This window comes from Theropithecus gelada, chromosome 3, assembly GCF_003255815.1.
Source record: "Theropithecus gelada isolate Dixy chromosome 3, Tgel_1.0, whole genome shotgun sequence".
In the NCBI taxonomy this organism is placed as follows: domain Eukaryota; kingdom Metazoa; phylum Chordata; class Mammalia; order Primates; family Cercopithecidae; genus Theropithecus; species Theropithecus gelada.
Genome location: NC_037670.1, coordinates 154955383 through 154975655, shown reverse-complemented (window position 1 = coordinate 154975655; position 20273 = coordinate 154955383). Strand labels below are relative to the sequence as shown.

Genomic DNA, 20273 nt, shown 5'->3' with positions numbered 1-20273 from the left:
GCTTTCCACAGTGGCTGAACTAATTTGCATTCCCAACAGCAGTGTATAAGCATTCTCTTTTATCTGCAACCTCACCAGCATCTGTTATTTTTTGACTTTTTAATAATGGCTATTCTGACTGGTACGAGATGGTATCAAGCATATTAAAAAATGGTCAACATCACTAATCATTAGAGAAATGCAAATCAAAACCACAATGAGATACCATTTCACACCAGTCAGAATGACTATTTTTATGCTTTCAACAGTTTCACTCTGGTGTGTGTATATGTGAATATTTTTGTATTTATTTGGCTTGAGACTTTTTGAGCCTCTTGGGTCCATAAATTAATGGGTTTTTGTTGTTGTTGTTGTTGTTGTTGTTGTTTTAATCAAACTTGTGAGGTTTTCAGCCATGGTTTCTTCTTATGTTCGTTTTCCCCTTTGTGTCTCTCGTTTCCTATGAAAACTCCTATCATCCAAATGTGGGTACCCTTGATCATGTTACACAGATCTCCAAAGCACTGTACATTTTTTTTCCTTCTTTTTTTATTTTCATCAGCTGGTTTATCTCAGTAGATCTACAAGTTTTCTTATTTTTTTCATCTGTCTGCACAAGTCTGCTATTGAACTTTTCTGGCGAATTTCTCATTCCAGTCATTGCACTTTCCAAATCTAGGATTTCTATTTGGTTTCTTAAACAAAAAAAAAATCATTTCTGTCTCTTTATTGGTAGTCTCTCTCGTAAGACATCCTTGTTATACTTCCCTTTAATTTAAATATGATTTCCTTTAGTTTTTTGAACATATTTATATTAGCTGACTTAAAGTTGTTGCCTAGTAAGTTCAACATCTGGGCTTCCTCAGGAATAAATTCTATTGACTACTTTTTTTTCACATAGATGGGTCATACTTAACTATTTCTTTGTGTGTCTCATAATTATTTTGTCAAAAACATTATATTTTAAATATTATAATGTGACAACACTGGTAATCAGACTTTTCCCTTCCCCTATCCCTGGGGTTTGTTGTTTTTGTTGTTGTTTGTGAACTTCCTGGACTATTTCTGTAGTCTTTAATCTGTATCTTGTATAGACACTGAAGTGTTTGTTTGAATGTCTGAGTCACAAATAGTGATTTGACAGATTTTTTTAAATGCTTTAAACCAGCATGTCTCCCATCATTTTCCAAGGGGTGCTGTGTATGTTGGGGCATGCTTTCCATACCCCAGCAGTTCACAGCTCTGCCTTAGCCTTCACTTCCTGCTTTGTGCAGAGTCTCAGAGTCAAGGAAAAGTTAGAGAGTGGAGCTCTGTCAGGTCTTTAGTGGGTATTTGCTTAGCCCTCCACATGCACATGGCCTTCTATATCCCCAGTAATATTTTAGAAATTTTCAAAGCCCTCTAAGGACATCTCATTTCCCAAATTTTCTTTTTAAGTTTTTTGGCCAGTCTCTTGTTTGCCTCTGCTAAAATTGCTGCTTCTGGCAGCTGCAAGATTAACCAAATACTACTGATTTTTTTGGACAAACTCCCTGGGCATAGGGCTTTTCACACTGAGTGAGCTCTTGAGTCAGGTGAAATAAAGATTAGCCTGTGAATAGGGCTTTTCTTGGGGCACCAGACAGGTCACATAGTGACAGTTCTCTGGGGATGAGGTTTTGGCCGAGAGCTGCTTTTGTAGCCAGGCTGCTGGCATTCACAGTTACTGTGGTTCTGAGGCTGCTGGTTTCCAAAGCTACTATGGAACTGGGAAGAGGTACATGGAAATTGAGAATGAGGCAGGTTAAAACACCGGAAAGCTCAGCATTTTTACTAAGATTCAGCTACTTTTCTTAAATGGATGTTCAGGATTGTCAAAAATCTTTGATTAAATTTTGGAGTTCTGAAAAAGTTAATTTTGACAATTTTGCCAGTTGTCTAATTGCTTTGTGGAGAAATGAATTTTTAGAAATCCCTCATCCACCGTTCCAGAAGTGCCTCTCAATCTGCCTGTGCTTTTAATCCCTATGCATATTGCCTCTCTATTTGATATCTGTATAATGGCCTATAAATATTTATTGGCAGCCATGAAAGTCCACTGTTTGATTTCATTGAGAGTTGCTTGCGAAATAAACATGAAATGGTTATTTATGAAGCTGCTTCAGCTATCATCCATCTTCCCAACTGCACTGCAAGAGAGTTGGCACCTGCTGTTTCAGGTTTGTTTTATATTTGTTGACTGGCTTTTGCTTGTATTCCTAAGTTTTTGCTTTAAGTTTCATAGGTCTGCAGAATAGGTGTTAAGACTGTTTTTTGAATGCTAGCTCTGTGTATATATAGCCTTTGCATTCTGATAGCTTATATGTAAATAGTTTATTTTAGTTGTTCCTTGCTTTATTACTTCTTTTTTTAATGTTTCTATTTATGTATATAAAACTTCTGAAAGAATTTTATTTATATGTACATAGTTTGTTAATAATAATTCTTTATTGCTTTTTTTTAAAGTTTCTATTTCCTCATATGAAACTTTTGAAAACATTTTACAGTTTTCCTTGGTGTTTAAAAAGCCCATTTGTTTTCAGAACTGTCAATATTTCTACCATTTAAGTTCAAGTATTAATGGGTATGCTAATTTTTTTTAAAAAAGAGCAAACTTTGTTTCCTATTAAAGTTTTTATAAGTGACTAAAAGTGCTTTTTCTTTTTTTTTTTTTTTTTTTTTGAGACGGAGTCTCGCTCTGTTGCCCAGGCTGGAGTGCAGTGGTGCAATAGCTTGGCTCACTGCAAGCTCCGCCTCCTGGGTTCACTCCATTCTCCTGCCTCAGCCTCCCGAGTAGCTGGGACTACAGGAACCCCAAAAGTGCTTTTTCTATTTTGATAAATTTATATTTTTCATGTAAATTTTTTATGCTGTGATAAAATCTACGCATATTTTGAATGTGATTCGTTATGTACTATATTTTCAGCTATATGGTATATGATGAGATGAGGAATATTCACAGCATATATAGGTAATATTCACTATATCTATATCTGTATTTTAGTTCTTCAACTTTTCTGTAGTTCTCCTAAGCCAGGAGTATTCACAGTATGTATATGTAATATTATATATTATTATTATTTTTTAGTTCTTCAGCTTTTCTGTAGTTCTCCTAAGCCAGCCTTGAGATATGCAGCTGTGAGGACCTTGAACAAGGTAGGTGTTTCTTTGCTAACTGTTGACTTACATCAGTATTTAATTGAGAAACATTAAATGTGAAGCATTTGATTTTCTCTCCAAGGTTAGTATATATGATTCATGGGCTTCACCTCTACAACACTTCACTTAACATTTGTGGCCTTGGGAATGACCATTTTTATTATTATTTAGCTGAAGATTATAACTCATTCCTGACTTCTAAGCATTTTATATTCAAAAGCCACACTGTGCAATATGGTGGCCATTAGCCATCAGTGGTATTTCAATTTAAATTAATTAAAATAAAATAAAAAATTCAATCCTCAGTCACATGAGTCATACTTCTTGTACTCACAGCCACATGTGGTCAGTGGCTATTGGACAGTGCAGATCTTGAACATTTCTGTCATTGAAGGAAGTGCTTTTGCACAGTGCTGGCAGTAGCCCTGTCCAGTAGAAACCCAATGTGAATCACATATATAATTTTAAATTTTATAATAACCACATTAAAGTTTTTAAGGTAAAATTAATTTTAATAGTATATTTTATCATAATATGTCATCTCAACATGTAATAGATATTTTTACATATCTCAAGTTTTTGACATCCAGTATATTTACATTTACAGCATACTCAGTTTGGATTAGCCACCTTTCAGATGCTTAGTAGTCACATGTTGCTGTCGGCTACATTATTAGACTGTATAGATTTAGAGGATATAATACAGAAACACAGAATAAATTAAATAAGCATAGAAAATGTAAATGAAAGTTAAATGTAGTAGAAGACTTGTCATAGGCAATACATAATTATAAATTGATTGTGTAAACAATTGAAGAAAAGAGAAGTTTAGAGCAGCCATGGAATAAACCTTTATAGAACAACAATTTAAATTGTTTTTAATTTATTTATTTATTTTGGAGACAGAGTCTCACTTTTTCTCCCAGGCTGGAGTGCAGAGGCGTGATCTCGGCACACTGCAACCTCCACCTCCCAGGTTCAAGCAATTCTCATGCCCCAGTATGCCTCCCAAGTAGCAGGGATCACAGGTACCTGCCACCGTGCCCAGCAAATTTTTGTATTTTTAGTAGAGTCAGGGTTTCGCCATGTTGGCCAGGCTGGTCTCAAACTCCTGACCTCAGGTCATCTGCCCACCTCGTCCTCCCAGAGTGCTGGGATTATAGGTGTGAGCCACCAGGGCCTAAATTGTTTTTTTAAAGAGTTGATACAGGTCCACAATCCCTCATCTCTAATCTTGGGGCCAGATGTGTCTCAGAATTTGCTTTTAGATAAATTTTAGAAAGGTTATATGGTGTTATATCTTATTTACTAACCCTAGTGGGCCTGGGGCAGCATCCCACCATTAAAACACATTAATATTTTTGCACAAAGCATATGACTATTCTTGTCAAGTGGTACAAATTAACAATTAAAGAGTTTCACATTAGTTTGGGTCATGTTTTGCTGTTAAATAAATTTTCATCCCAATGCTTTGCTTTCCAGAGTTTTTTCAGATTTTCCAAATTGTGGGTAAGGGATTCTATACCAATACTGGGATAGACAAAAAGATGGAACAACATCAACAAAAACAAGGACACAGGAGAATGGCCGACTATGTAGTAACCATAGATAATGCAGTTTGGCTGGAGTTTGCGTGTTGAAATGCAGAAGTATTTTTTAAGTGCTAAGATATTAACAGTCTTTGTCGAGCACTGTCTACTATGCTAGATCCCGTTCTCAGTGCTCCTAACATCTAATAGACATATATGAACACATGTACTATAAGGAAATACAGGCCAATTATAATTTTTTAAAAATGGTAATGTTAGAAAGGTTATAGGAACCTAACAAAAGAGAGTACGATGCTATACTCTGGCTGTTGATCATTTATTAAAAGATATACCTTGTTAACTGGAGCCATTCTTTTTGAAACAATGACTTCTAACTTATCCTGTCCTCTTTGGATTGCCAGTTACCTCAATTAAAATTTAAGTTCTGGCCTTTATCAAAAGCAATTTGCGTAATTTCTTTTCTTACCCTTCCACAAGGTGGCAATGAAGCACCCCTCTGCTGTTACTGCCTGCAATCTGGACTTAGAAAACTTAATCACAGACTCAAACAGAAGCATTGCTACCTTAGCCATTACTACACTCCTCAAAACAGGAAGTGAGAGCAGTGTGGACAGGCTCATGAAGCAGATATCTTCTTTTGTGTCTGAAATCTCAGATGAGTTCAAGGTAAGAGTTTAAACATGATCATGTTTTCTCCCAGTCCGTTGGCTGCCTATTTATTTTCTTAACAGTGTCATTTGAGAAGCAGAAGTTTTAAATTTTTATGAAGTCTAATTTATCAATTTTTTTCTTTCATAGTTATTACTGTTCCCTAAGAAACCTTTATCTACTTATTTTCTCATGCGTTAGACTAAATGCTTTATGGTTTTAGATTTTACATTTTAGGCGGTGATCCAAGTTGAATTACTGTTTGTTTGGTAAGTTCAGTATTTTTTCCATACCGCCATCTACTGTATTCCGCCATAATTTGTTGGAAAGACTTCCTTTTTTCTATTGGAGTGCTTTGGCACCTTTGTCTACAAAGCAAATACCCATATAATTTTAGGTATATTTTTGGGCTTCTTATCATGTTACTGAACCGTTTGTCAATCCAGTACCATTACCACACTAATATTGATTAATGTAGCATTATGGTACCTCTTAAATGTCAAGTAGTGTGGTCTTCCAACTTTTTCTTTTTTAATATTCTGGTTCCTTTGCATTTCCTATGAAATTTAGGACTAGTTTATCAATCTCTACTAAACAAAGCCTACTAGGATTATGACTAGGATTGTGTTGAATCTCTAAATCAATCTGGGGAGAACTGACATCTTAATTTATTATTTTTCTATTTCATGAATATGGTATATCTCTCCCTTTAGACCTTTAATTTCTCTGAGCAGTGTTTTGTAGTGTTTACTCTAGAGGTCTTGCAAGTCTCTTGTTAAATTTATATCTAAATATTTATGCTTTTGATATTTTATTAAAATTTTTTATTGTTTACTACTAATGAAAAACTTTTAAAAAATACTTTTCCATATTAACTTGGTATCCTGTAACCTTGCTGAGTACCTTTACTGGTTCTAGTCATCATTATACACATTCCTTGAGATTATCTATATAATCTATATAAATAATTATGCCATTTGTGAATAGAAACAGTTTTACTTCTTTATATCCAATCCAAATGCCTTTCCTTTATTTTTCTTGGCTAATTAAAAGAGTACTTCCAGAATAGGGTTGTATAGAACTGGTAAGAGTATGTCAGAGATGATTAAAAAAAATAAATTTCAGTTAAAAAAATAAATTTCAGTTAAAAGAATAAAACAAGAACCATTGTATTGCTTCATTCTTTCTTTATACTCAGTCAAGTAGTATAACTAACCCTATTTACTCTCTACTTAGTATGCATCCAGACTTTCAGAAAACAAACTTTACCTGTATATTCAAGCAGACAGTTTTGTGCATCTGGTGTAGCAGTTGCTTGTTCCAGTTTTTTCAAATTGCTTTTGTAGGAGTGAGTTTTTTCCTAAAGACATATATTTTGTTATTGAGATACCTTGACTTTGATTTTGACTGCCTGTGGTGGTAGTGGGATCTTTGTGTGACCTCTTGAGCAGTACACAGGGTCAGTGGCATCTGATTCCTCAGTGACTTAGGGTACAGGCATTAGTTGAGGTCGTGGTGAAGTTTAGCTGGGGACCTAGAAACATAGTCTTTGGGCTCCAGTAGTGCCAGCAGTGCACCACGTGTGCCTATTTTTAGGCCCAGCTTACATTGGCTCCAGTGTTGGTGGGTACAAGAGGGCTATCCTTGGGCCTCCACGTGACTTGCTAGAAACAAATATTGAGAGCAATGAGCCCAGTGTGTGAGTGGGTTCTTCGGCCCTTGGCAGCTGGTGTGGTATGGGTGATGGGCACTAGTGGTGTTGGAGCAACCCACAGGGTCACAAGCAGTCTGTGTTGGTATTGGTAGAAGCTGCAATGGGTTGGATAGGCTAGGTCCCAGTCCCACAACTGCCTGTAGCAGGGTGGTGAGTATTATGCTAAGTGTGTTTAGGAGAGCTTGTTATCCCCTGTCCCTCCCCCAGTTGGGTGACAGCTGCAGCCACATCATCATCATCTCAAACTCAGCCTGAGGGTGGGGCGTAGCCCAGCTTTAAACTCTCAAAATGATGCCAGCTGTGGGCTTGTGACTAGAAAGGGTGGGGACCCTTCAGGTGAGCAGCATGGGCAAGAAGCTGTGGGAAGTGTGGTCTGCTTGGGGCTTGGTCTCCCAGCAGCCCATTGAAGAACATTGGATATTGTCCTAACTATGCATGGGGGAACCTGGCTTTCCTAGTCCCTCCTTTGACCAAGTGGTGGCTGCAGCCACATCAACTTGAACTCAACCCAAGGTGAGGCACAGCCAGCATTAAACTCTCAAAATCGTGCCATGGACCAGGGAGCAGAGAGGGAGGGGTCCCTCCCAGGTATGCAGTGTGGGCAAGAAGCTGTGAGAAGTGTGGTCTGGTCACACGTCATGACGTCTGACAGCTCCCTGCTACAGAGCAGTGAGTATGATCCTAGATATGTATAGGATAGCCTGGTTTCCCTGCCCTCCTTGGCCAAGTAGCAGCTACAACTGCATCAGCCCTAACTCAGATCGAGGGCAGGGCGCAGCCCAGTGTTAAACTCTCAAAATGGCACCTTGGGGCCGGGACCAGAGAGGGTGTGGCACCTCCCAGGCAACCAGTGTGGGCAAGAAGCGGTGAGGAGAGCAGTCTGCTCACATCTCAGTCTCATGGCATCCTGCTGCAGGGCAGTAGATATTGTCGTAATGATGCATAGGATAGCAGATTTATCCTAATGCATATCCTAATTTATCCTATGTGTATCCTAATGATGCATAGGATAGCATTTTTAGGATAATACCTACTGCCCTGCAGCAGAAGGCTGTGAGACTGAGATCTCCCTGTCCCTCCTTGGCCAGGCAGTGGCTGCAGCTATGCACAAGACTAATTTAAAATGTCAGGCAAAGGAGTTACAAGTTTTGGAGGCAGTCTTTGTGGTGGTGAAGAGAATGACCTTTAGAATCAAAATCCCTAGGTTTAAATCCTGATTCTACCACTTATGAGATATGTGACCTCAGGTGAGTCACATAAATTCTTACTGCCTCAGCTTCCTTAGCTGTACAATGGAGATAATAATAGTACTTACCTCATAGAGTTATTGTGAAGTATAAATGAAATAATAAAGAATTAAGAATAATATATGTGTCATTATTATTTTATGTATGTGTAGTATGGAAAGAACTGCTAGTTCATAATTGATTTTTTAACGTCTGCACACAGAATAGTTGAATATTGACTAAGTGGGTTATTTCTTCCTTGTTTTCAGTGCAGTTATATAAATCTCTTGAAATACAGATAGATTTGTTCCAGTTTGCTTTCGGTTTTATATTTTTCCCCTTCCCATCTTTTTTCTTTTTTTTTTTTTTTTGAGACAGGATCTCACTGTGTCACCCAGGCTGGAGTACAGTTGCATTATCATAGCTCATTGCGGCCTCAACCTCCCTGGGCTCAGGTGATCCTCCTGCCTTAGCCTCCCAAGTAGCTGAGACTACAGGCACAAGCCACCATGCCTGACTAATTTTGCATTTTTTGTAGAGACAGGGTTTCACCATTGGGAGAAAGGCAAAAGGATTGATTGTCCAGGCTGGTCTTGAGCTCCTGAGCTCAAGCTGTTCACCCGCCTCAGCCTCCTAAAGTGCTGGGATTATAGGCATAAGCCACCATGCCCAGCTGCATTTTCCCTATTTTCTATAGGATTTTTAGTCTTTTGTTTCCTTAATTTTTTTGTATATTCAGGATATTAGCTCTTTACCTGTGAAAGATGTTACGAGTATTTTCTACTGGTTTGTCATTTAACTTTTCTTATGATGTCTTTTGTCATGCAAAAGTGTTATTTTTTTTAGGTAGTCATATTTGCCAGCCTTTTATTTTATTTGACTTTGAGTCATAATTAAAAATTTATTCCCTTCAAAGTATAGAGTAATTCACTCATGTTCTCTTCTAATACATTTATAGTTTCGTATTTTACATTTAGATCTCTGTTCCGTTGAATTTTTTTATTATATATGCTATGAACAGATTCAATCTTATCCTTTTCCATTGACTACCCAGTTAATTGCCCCCCAAAATTTTATTTAAGGCCAGGTGTGGTGGCTCACACTTTGAATCCCAGGACTTTGGGAGGCCGAAGCAGGGGCATACTTGAGTCCAGGAGTTCAAAACCAGCCTGGGCAACATAGTGAGACCCTGTCTCTACAAAAAAAATACAAAAATTAGTCAGACATGGTGGTGTACACCTATAATCCCAGTTACTTGGGAGGCTGAGGTGGGAGGATGGCTTGAGCCTGGGAGGTTGGGGCTGCAGTGAGCTGTGATGATGCCACTGCACTCTGTCCTGGGCAACAGAGCAAGATCTTGTGTATTAGTCTGTTGTCACACTACTATAAAGAAACACCTAGACTGGGTAATTTATAAAGAAAAGAGGTTTAATTGGCTCACAGTTCTGCAGGCTGAACAGGAAGCATGGCAGCGTCTGCTTCTGGGGCAGCCTCAGCGAGTTTTTACTCATGGTGGAAGGCAAAACAGGAGCAGATGTCTTACAAGGCAGAAGCATGACCAAGGGGGGTGCGGAGGGGTGTCACACACTTTTAAATGACCAGATCTTGCAAGAACTTACTATCACGAGAACAGCACAAGCAGGGAAATCTGCCCCCATGATCCAGTCATCTCCCACCAGGCCCCACCTCCAACATTGGCAATTACAATTCAACATGAGATTTGGGTGGGGACACAGATCCAAACCATATTACCTTAACTCAAAAAAAAGTTATTTTCATTTTTTCTATAGACAATTAGGGGAAAGCTGAAAGAAAATTTTTAAGACCGTCTTTGCCCCAGTAATTTGAGACATCATCTTTATCATACGTACCTGAGTTTGTATGTTTATACAAACTCAAAAAAGTTGCATACATACTTGAGTCTGTTTCTGGAGTGTCTATTCTACTTATATATTGGTCTGTTTATTCATATACTACTGCTACACTCTGTTCTAAATATAGAAGCTTCGTAGGACGCTTAGCCCTCCATCATAGTTCTTTATTTTCATTGTTTTCCTGGCTATTCTTGCATGTTTCTTTTTCTTTTTTTTTTTTTTTGAGTTGGAGTTTCATTCTTGTTGCCCAGGCTAAAGTGCAATGGCTTGATCTTGGCTAACTACAACCTCCCCCTCCCAGGTTTAAGCGATTCTCCTGCCTCAGCCTCCCACGTAGCTGGGATTACAGGCACCCACCACCACGCCCAGCTAATTTTTTGTATTTTTAGTGAAGACAGGGTTTCACCATGTTGTCCAGCTGGTCTCGAGCTCCTGACCTCAGGTGATCCACCCGCCTTGGCCTCCCAAAGTGCTGGGATTACAGGCGTGAGCCACTGTGCCTAGCCACATGTTTATTTTTCTAATGAACTTTAGTATCAAGCTGTCTAGCTTCATAAAAAACCTTGTTGACATTTTCTGTTGGGATCACATTAAATTCATAAGTTAGGGGAGAACACATATCCTGATGATTTTTGAACATCCTAAGAACAAGGATGTCTTTTAATTTGTTCAAATCTGCTTTTATGCCTTTCAAAAATGTTGTTTAAAAAATATTTTTATATTAGTTTTGAATGGTTTTAAAATGCTTATTTCTAAATAACTTACCTTTTTCATTGCTATTATAAATGTTTTTTATTCCATTTTATCTTCTACCTGGCTATCATTTATGTATATAAATATTACTGGTTTTGCATGTTAATTTTATATCCTGCTACCTTGGTGAATTATTGAGTTAGTTTTATTATTCATTCTCTAGGGTTTTCATATATACCATCATGTCATCTAAAAACAAACATATTTTTGTTTGTTTTGTCTTCTGCAATTCTTGTTTCTTTGTTTTCCCTTATCTAATTGCATTGGCTAATATCTCCAGAATAATGCTAAATAATTATGGAGATAGTGGCATCCTTGCATCACTTCTGACCTCAATGGGAATGCCTCTCAGGGTTCCGTATTAAGTAATATGCTGGCATTAAGATTGAAGTATATATGTTTACCTTATGGACATATCTATTCCTTTTTTTTTTTTTTCAAGAATATTTAGGAATGGATGTTGGATTTTATCAAAGACTTTTCAGCATTTTGGATATTATCCTCTGACTCATGAATGTGATGTTATTTTATCAATTTTCTAATGCAGAACCATCTTTACATTCTTGATAAACCCCATTTCATCACAATGCATTATTTCTTTAATGTAGTGTTAGAATCTGTTAACTAATATATTACTTTTAGAATTTTTACATCAATATTTATAAATGATTTTAGTCTGTAATTTTTCTTTCTGTACATATATGCCATCTTTATTAGGCTTAAGTATCATTGCTTCATACAAACATTATGGAGATTTTCTTTGCTCTGAAACTGTATATATGGATTTGGGGTTATCCAGTTATTGGTAGACAATTCTGAATTATTCATGCGTCTCTTTTCTGCACATCTTGCAAGTTAGGCACTAATTGCCATCTGTTTCCTGCTATCACAGCTGTGTTCCCTTCCCATAATATAAGACATCTTCCAGCCTTAGAAGATAGAGATCGTGTCTCCCTCTAAAGGAAAGGGAAGATTTCCTTGCAGCCCCAGAAGATACTAATAGTATTTGGAGCAAAAAGCCCTCTGGAGCAAAAAGCAAACATGTTTATGGTCTAATATAATAATGTTTTTCTTCAGAAAAAAGGACAGGCATGCTTACTCCCCACTGTAAATGTTCAGATTCCATCTTTAGGGTTCTTATCCGGTAATGCAGCCTACTGCAAGACCAGGTATTATCTGGCTCTTTGCATTGCACTTTGGGAATTTTGGAGTTCAGGAAACCCACCCCAAAATGCTCATACTCTGGCTACTGCTACTGCTGTGAGTAGTTAACTGTCTTTCATCGCTGAGCCGGGAGTCTCATGTTTTCTACCAGCATCCATGAAATTGTGACAGGTTAACTTGTTAGCCACAAGTAGGGTAAAATCTCACATTCTTCATGCATCTTGACACAGGTCTGTATTTTTATTTTATTTATTTTTTGAGACAGAGTCTCTCTGTGTCACCCAGGCTGGAGTGCAGTGGTGCATTTCAGCTCACTGCAACCTCCGCCTCCCAGGTTCAAGCAATTCTCATGTCTCAGCCTCCCCAGGTAGCTGGGACTTGCAGGCCCACGCCACCACACCCGGCTAATATTTGTATTTTTTTAGTAGAGACAGTATTTCACCATATTGGTCAGGCTGGTCTCGAACTTCTGACCTTTGGTGATCCACCCACCTTAGCCTCCCTAAGTGCTGGGATTACAGGGCGCGAGCCACCGTGCCTGGCTGACACTGGTCTTTCAAGTTGTGGTAAAATTCCCCTAGAAAGCATTTTGTGAAGTAGTTCCTTGATAGCTTTCTCTATTTCTTCTATGGAAATCAGTCTGTTCAAGCTTTTTATCTTTATAGTTCACTTTAAAATCTTTGATGTGATTATTTGTCTAAGGCAAAGGGAAGGGATCTCTTGAATGAACTTTATTTTTACATTGCTTTTTATTTTCCTTTGTGGTCTCCTTGGTTATCTTCCATGAAGAACAAGTGTTGTCATTTTAGGCAACTACAGTGTCTTCTTAGCTTGCAGTAAGTAAGTGGGAAAGTATGTTTAGTAGCCAAAGTTATAAAGATGAATGTCTTTTCTGTGCTTGCTTTTGATAGGTGGTGGTTGTACCGTCATAAAAGTGAATATTCTTTTTGTTTTTCTACAGGTGGTGGTTGTACAGGCAATTAGTGCTCTCTGTCAGAAATACCCTCGAAAGCACAGTGTCATGATGACTTTCCTCTCCAACATGCTCCGAGATGATGTAGGTAGACTACTTTTTAATCGTAGGAAGTTGCTCTCTTAAATTCTTAGGATTGCCATGAAATACCATAGTGTTTTAAGGAGATTTCTTTATCATCTCAGTATGCCTCTCAAGTAGTACACTAAGTCTGGTTACTGTCTTATTAATAAACATGCCATTGCTTTACTTTCGCCACTTGGAGAAAAACCACTTTTTTGTTTCAAAAAGGTGGGAAATGAAATCTGAATTTTATAAGCATGAACCTTGGAGTGTAAGCATTTCTCCAAAACGTGTCCCTAGAATGAATGGCAGTTTTATCTTCTTTTTTGCCAGGGAGGCTTTGAGTACAAGCGGGCCATTGTGGACTGCATAATCAGCATTGTGGAAGAGAACCCTGAGAGTAAAGAAGCAGGCCTAGCCCACCTTTGTGAATTCATTGAGGACTGTGAACACACTGTTCTGGCTACTAAGATTCTACACTTGTTGGGCAAAGAGGGCCCTAGAACGCCTGTCCCCTCCAAATATATCCGCTTTATTTTTAATAGGGTTGTCCTGGAGAATGAGGCTGTCAGAGCTGGTGAGTCATTGGGACACTGATATTGATGATGCTGATCTTTTGAAATACTTAGGAGAGTAATAATGAAATTGAAAAATGAAGTTGCAGGATCTGTTAGATGGTGGGATTTTTAGAGCATGCTTAGGGCCCAGATATCTTTCTATGTACTCAATTTCCATCCTCATTTTTGCCTTAGATTAGAGACAAATAACCCTTCGCTTTCAGTATGATAGGAATACTGTGATGGCTCATCCGTTTTTTTCAGTTATAGTCATAATTATGAATGTTTGTAGAATTTGTTTATGTGTTTCTATATGTATATTTTTAAGTGACTTTTCCTCCCTAATCTTTCTTCCCCTTAGCATATGAATAGATCCAAATCTCTCCCATTAAAGATGTAAACTCTCTATAAGCCTTTCACTAGCTACTGACTCTATACTTTCCTTCCCCTCGTAGATAAACTGGAAGTAGCCATTATTAGCTGCCTGCATGAATTCATTATCCGTTTTTCTCTTTAACTCAGTGTGATGTAGCTCTCCTTTAAAAAACCTCTGAAGTAATTTTACTGAAAATTACTTATAAACTAGTTGTAAAATCAAGTTAGATACTTTAATGTTCTTATCTTTGTTTACACTCAGTCCACTTGATGTGCTATTGACTGAACACTTGGTGAAACCCTGTAGCCTTGGTTTCCACAATAGCCTACATGTTTCCATCACTCCTCACTCTTATTTATAGAGCTCTTCTTCCCAGCCCCCTTCCTTGAAATATTAGTTCTCTCTAGGGTTTTGACTTCTCAACATCTACATTCTTCTTGGTGATCATTTTCAGAGCTCTACTGATAGGCTATGACATTCCAGTCATGTCTCTTTCCTGAACTTGTTTGTCCAAATAACTTAAAGCACTTCAAATTCAGCCTGAAATTCAAACTAACCTCACATTCATCATCCACTCAGTTATCAAGATAGAATCTTGTTCTGCTGCCTTACAGCCCCTATCTGTTCTGTAGCAAAGTGCTTTCAGTTGTGTCTCTTTAATATTTCTTCGTTCTCTCTTCTATTTTCATGGTGCTGACTGAGGCTGTCATCATTTCAGATGCCTAACTATCTGACTGCTTCTAGACTCACATATATCCAGCCTATTCTTTACACTCTGCTAAAAAAAGGAGGGGACTTTCAAATATACATATTTATCTCATATTTAATATCCTTTAATAATGAGATTAAACCATACCCTAATTTTGTTTTATTTCCAGTCTCTCCCTTGTCTCTTCTTGCTCTCCAACATGGGTCCTATGCTCAGCCTTCCCCAACTGTCCAGTAATATACCACACTTTCTTCTCTGGGCAGTGGCCATTTGAACTTGTTATTTTCCTCTGCCTCTAATCCTACTCTTATCCTGCCTTTTTCCTCTGGCTAACAGTACTTGTTCTTCAGATTTTAGCTCAAGTAATATGTGTTAGCTCCTTGTCTTAGTTTTCCACCACCAATTCTGATTTAGTTCCTTTCTGTGTATTCACATAGCATCCTGGATATATTTCTTCCATGGACTTACTATGATGTGCCATAATTCTCTCTCTACATACCTGTCTTTCCCACTAGAGTATAGCTCCTTGAGATCAGGGACATGTCTTTTATCTGCCCCAGTACCTAGCACAATTCCTGATAAAAGTTTGGTGAACAATGAATCTTTGTTGAATGAGAGGAATTTTAATAATAGAACTTCTTTTTGTGCTTGGGGCTGGTTGTTTGAGATTAAAGCTTAATCACATCAGTGTGATATATAAGGGGTTGTGGTGGGGTGGAGATATAGCTCCTACAGAAAATCTATATGAATCTTTTTCCTCAATTCTTGGAAGATTTTCCTATTCAGAGCTCTCTTGGGCTTGCAGAATTCTATTTCTGCTTAACAGTATCAAAGAAATAAGATCAAGAAACAATAAAACAAGAGGGTTTATCTCCACTAAACATGGGAACACTTTTCTAATTTTTTTTCAAATGGTTATTGGTTAACTCTGAGAAACCAATATTTATGTAGCATAATTGTATGCTTCATTGTAGCTGCTGTGAGTGCTTTGGCTAAATTTGGGGCTCAGAATGAGAGTCTTCTCCCAAGCATCCTTGTACTTTTACAGAGGTAAGTTAAATAATGTCTCTTTTTAAAAAAATAAGAATTCTATATGGTTAAATAGTGAAATCCTCATTGTACCATAGAGCAGATGTACTCTAAGGCCTAAGAGTAGAGCTATTGGAGCAAGTCAGGGGCAAATGGCAATTCCTTTCTCTTTTTAGTAATTGTGTATACCTCTCAATCAATTTGATGTGCTATTGACTGATCACTTCATGAAAGCCTCTAGCCTTGGTTTACGCAATAGCCTACATGTTTCCATCACTCCTCACTCTTATTTATAGAGCTTCTCTTCCCAACCCCATTCTCTAAAACATTAGTTCTCCATAGGGTTTTATGTGCTAGGTACGTGTCACGTTAGACTTTGGCTTTCTCTCACATGATTTTGAGAAAGTGACTTAAATACGTACGCCCCAATTTGTACAACAGGCTTACTTAAAAAAGCTATTAGGTAATTCACTATGCAGAGTTGAAAATAATAGTTTTTCATTATCTTCATGACTCTCTGTTTGATGAGGAAAAGACTTGCTTTAGCAAACTGTGATTGCATCTTATAATTGAAGCAGATAAATTACAAGCCAAAGGTTAGCTAGTTTACATAAATTGTCATTTGAGCAATAACAATGGCTGGATTTTGAATTTATCTTTTTAGTATCCTTGGAAAGTATAATACTCCCATTTCCTAATTACAAAAAAGTCTAAGTCTTCAACAGGGTCATGTGGTTACAGATGGAAGAAAAGACTCCAGACTGCTATTTCATGTTCTTGTGCTCCTCGTTATTTTAATGCCTACTTCTGTAGTGCTTGTGATTCACAATAACAGTATTTCTTTAGTAATTCAGAACAGTACCCAAGATTTATGGAGACTTTAGGAGCTACTGTTGGCTATTGTTGAGCACTTTTTTAAGGATAGTATCAGATGACGACCTGACCTGTGTCCTTTAGATTTGGTAGTAGAGCTATTGGAAGTCTTTGGGGTACTGTGACATGACTATTCTGTTTCTCCTGGACAGGTGTATGATGGATACTGATGATGAGGTACGAGACAGAGCTACCTTCTATCTGAATGTGCTGCAGCAGAGGCAGATGGCACTAAATGCCACATATATCTTTAATGGTCAGTGAAAGCCAAGGATGTACACTTTTGTTCCTCGAATGGTGTCTAGGAAGCATATTTCATGATTTGCATATGAGCTAACTTCACTAGGCAAATGCTTGGTTTTTGTCTTTGAATGCACTTCCGTTTCTAGAGAAACCTGTGTCTATAGGACAGTTTCTAATTTGGTAATGGTAAGTCCTGTGCAACAATCTATAAGAATATAGATTGGGCCCTTACATTTTTTAAGAACATTGCTCACTTATTCCTGGTTCTCCTTGAACTCCTTCTTGGATGGGTTTACCTTTTTCCCGTTTTCTTATGCTATTGTTGTTCCCATATAGCTAAGTTGCTTTCTTTTCCGGGAGGTACATACATTTTGTTGAAAATGTGTATGCTATGCTCCCATGTTTCCTTGAATGAAATAAGTCAGTTTATAAGTTTATAAGGTAATTTCAACAATATCCTTTATTTTTATATTTAGGTTATAAAGCTTTTGGTTATATTTTTCTTTTCCTTCAGAAAGCTTTGATAAATATTACAAATCTGGGCCTATTTGGATTTGGGGATTGGCAAGAGGTTATAATGCTGAGATTTCTCTGTGCTTCACAGGTTTGACGGTCTCCGTACCAGGGATGGAAAAAGCCTTACACCAGTACACGTTGGAGCCTTCAGAAAAACCGTTTGACATGAAATCAATTCCTCTTGCTATGGCTCCTGTCTTCGAACAGAAAGCAGGTTAACTCTATTCGTTTTTCTGTGTATAAGTAGTTTTGCAAAACCAAAAAATATTATCTTATTTTCTCTAATACTCATTTAATTCTCACTCTTTTTTTTTTTTGGAGATGGAGTCTCGCTCCCGTCACACAGGCTGGTGTGCAGTGACACGATCTTGGCTCACTGCAACCTCCACCTCCCGGGTTCAAGCGATTCTCCTTCCTCAGTCTTCCGAGTAGCTAGGATTACAGGCATGCCCTACTACGCCTGGCTAATTTTTCTAGTTTTAGTAGAGACTGGATTTCACCATGTTGGCTAGGCTGGTCTTGTACTCCTGACCTCAGGTGATCCACCTGCCTCAGCCTCCCACAGTGCTTGGATTACAGGCGGGGAGCCACTGTGCTCGGCCGATTGTCACCCCTTCTAAATCTTTTAGATTTAAGACCTATTTTTATTAGAGTTTTAAAAAACTCCTGGTTTTTACATAAAAGCAGTAATATGAAATACACTCCAAGATAAAGGTTTTTTTTTTAATGCAAAGTCTTACAGTATCTGAAGTCAGTTACCACTGTGCATCTCACTGAGAGCAGTTAATAGTGCTGTTGCCTCCTATTTTTATTTTCCGAAGTTGATAATCTCTAAGTTAATTGATTTTGTTATTGGAGGTTCGTCTTAAAAGAATTTATGGGACACAATCATAAAAAATATTCCCAAAGAATATCTAACTTTAAAACTTAAAACAAAAACAGAAGACATAAATGTTTAGTGGTTAGAACACAAAACTGGGAAGAAACAATTTTATGCTTATTTTCAACATTTTCAGTTTTTCTGTTGATATAAGTAATTTTTCCTATTTTGATCATGAGAAGATTTTTTAAATAAATTGTTTTTCCTTTTCTGAGTAATTTTTGTACATCCCAGTCCATTTAAAGCAAATTCTATATTTTTAGGGCTTACTTTATGATTCCACAACATATGTTCACTACATACATTTTAATTTGAGTGTCCCCCCATCAGAAGTGACAGATAACCTGTAAGTATGATTTAGTAATAGCTCATTATATATCTGCTAGAAATGTCTGCTCTTTTCTCTTTCTGCCTGCATTGCTAGCTTGATAGTATGGGGAGAAGTTCACTTACTTGCTCCTATCTGTCTTTATAGAAATCACATTTGTGGCTACTAAGCCAGAGAAGCTGGCTCCTTCCAGGCAAGACATTTTCCAAGGTATGATGATTTGATGGTTAGACGTAATAATCTCGCCCCTTGGCGTTGTAAATATAATAAAGTCCACCAGTCTTACTCAATTTGATCAGTTCTCAATCTAGGAAATCTTCATGTGGCTGAACACCATAGGGTATAGTTGCTGAGGCTACCCGGAGTCCAGGAACTTTCCCGTTTGTAATTGCTAACTGGGAATGTTTTTCTTTTCTGTATCTCGTTGGTTAACAGGGAACTCATTGTAAAATAAGTATTTAGTTTCTTTTTTTTTTTCTTTTGCTTTCATTATTATATAAGCTCACTTACTTAAAAGATTATTTCACTAAAACTTGGGGACGTATTAGTTGAACGTTCAACCATTAGTAAGGCTATGGAAACTAAAGCTTTTTTTTTTTTTTTTTTGAGACAGAGCCTCACTCTGTCGCCCAGGCTGGAGTGCAGTGGCGTGATCTCGGCTCACTACAAGCTCTGCCTCCCAGGTTCACGCCGTTCTCCTGCCTCAGCCTCCCGAGTAGCTGGGATTACAGGCGCCCTCCACCACGCCCAGCTAATTTTTTTGTATTTTTAGTAGAGACGGGGTTTCACCATGTTAGCCAAGATAGTCTCAATCTCCTGACCTCGTGATCCGCACGCCTTGGCCTCCCAAAGTGCTGGGATTACAGGCGTGAGCCACCGCGCCCAGCCAACTAAAGCATTTTTTAAGCATCCAGAGTAAAGCCTTTCCCTGTCTTCTTCATAGCCTGTGTTCTTTTTTCTTGATAGAACAATTGGCTGCCATTCCTGAGTTTCTGAATATAGGACCCTTGTTCAAGTCTTCTGAGCCTGTTCAACTTACAGAAGCAGAGACAGAATATTTTGTTCGATGTATCAAGCACATGTTTACCAATCACATTGTGTTCCAGGTAAGAGAATGCCCTTAACTCCTGTAGGGATTTAGTATAAACTGGTATGCTTTGAGACACATATCCTTTACCTATAATTCTAGTTTCTTTTATAGATAATTAATTTGGCAGAATTTCTGGTTTTCTTGCTTAACGCCAGAGCTATAGAGATCCCTTCATGTGATGGGCAACTTTTGATGGTTCAAATCTAAAGGACATAAAACTGAAATGTGTGAAGAAGTTGGACAACATAAAGTATAACCAACTTTTTTAAATTATCATTTAACATCAGGGTAGATTAAGTGGGCTAATTCTAAGAACTTAGATTTGACAGCGATCAGACTTCTGCCATCTTGTTTGGTACAGCAGTCTCAGGAAAGAGAAAAAACTGGTGAATAATATAAACAAAAGACCTCAACAGTAAGGCTCTCCCTGTTGCCAAAAGAAGAATCTTAGGAGGAGACCTACCCTGCTCTTTAGAGATAGAAGGTATAGTGGGTTCCAGAGCTGAGTAGTGGGTTGTGAGTGGGAAGGATAACTTGTTATCCTTCACAAC

General features: G+C 37.9%; 1 protein-coding gene across 1 annotated transcript in view; it reads left to right on the top strand.

The window, feature by feature from the left end:
* COPG2 (coatomer protein complex subunit gamma 2) overlaps positions 1-20273 on the top strand; it is a 143335-nt gene that overhangs the window by 100960 nt on the left and 22102 nt on the right. Inside the window, exons 10-19 of the mRNA XM_025378337.1 lie at positions 2044-2177; positions 3086-3153; positions 5184-5372; positions 13047-13142; positions 13455-13698; positions 15738-15813; positions 16818-16921; positions 17513-17638; positions 18780-18842; positions 19599-19738. Coding sequence (XP_025234122.1) covers positions 2044-2177; positions 3086-3153; positions 5184-5372; positions 13047-13142; positions 13455-13698; positions 15738-15813; positions 16818-16921; positions 17513-17638; positions 18780-18842; positions 19599-19738 — 1240 coding nt within the window. The remainder of the gene's footprint in view (positions 1-2043; positions 2178-3085; positions 3154-5183; positions 5373-13046; positions 13143-13454; positions 13699-15737; positions 15814-16817; positions 16922-17512; positions 17639-18779; positions 18843-19598; positions 19739-20273) is intronic.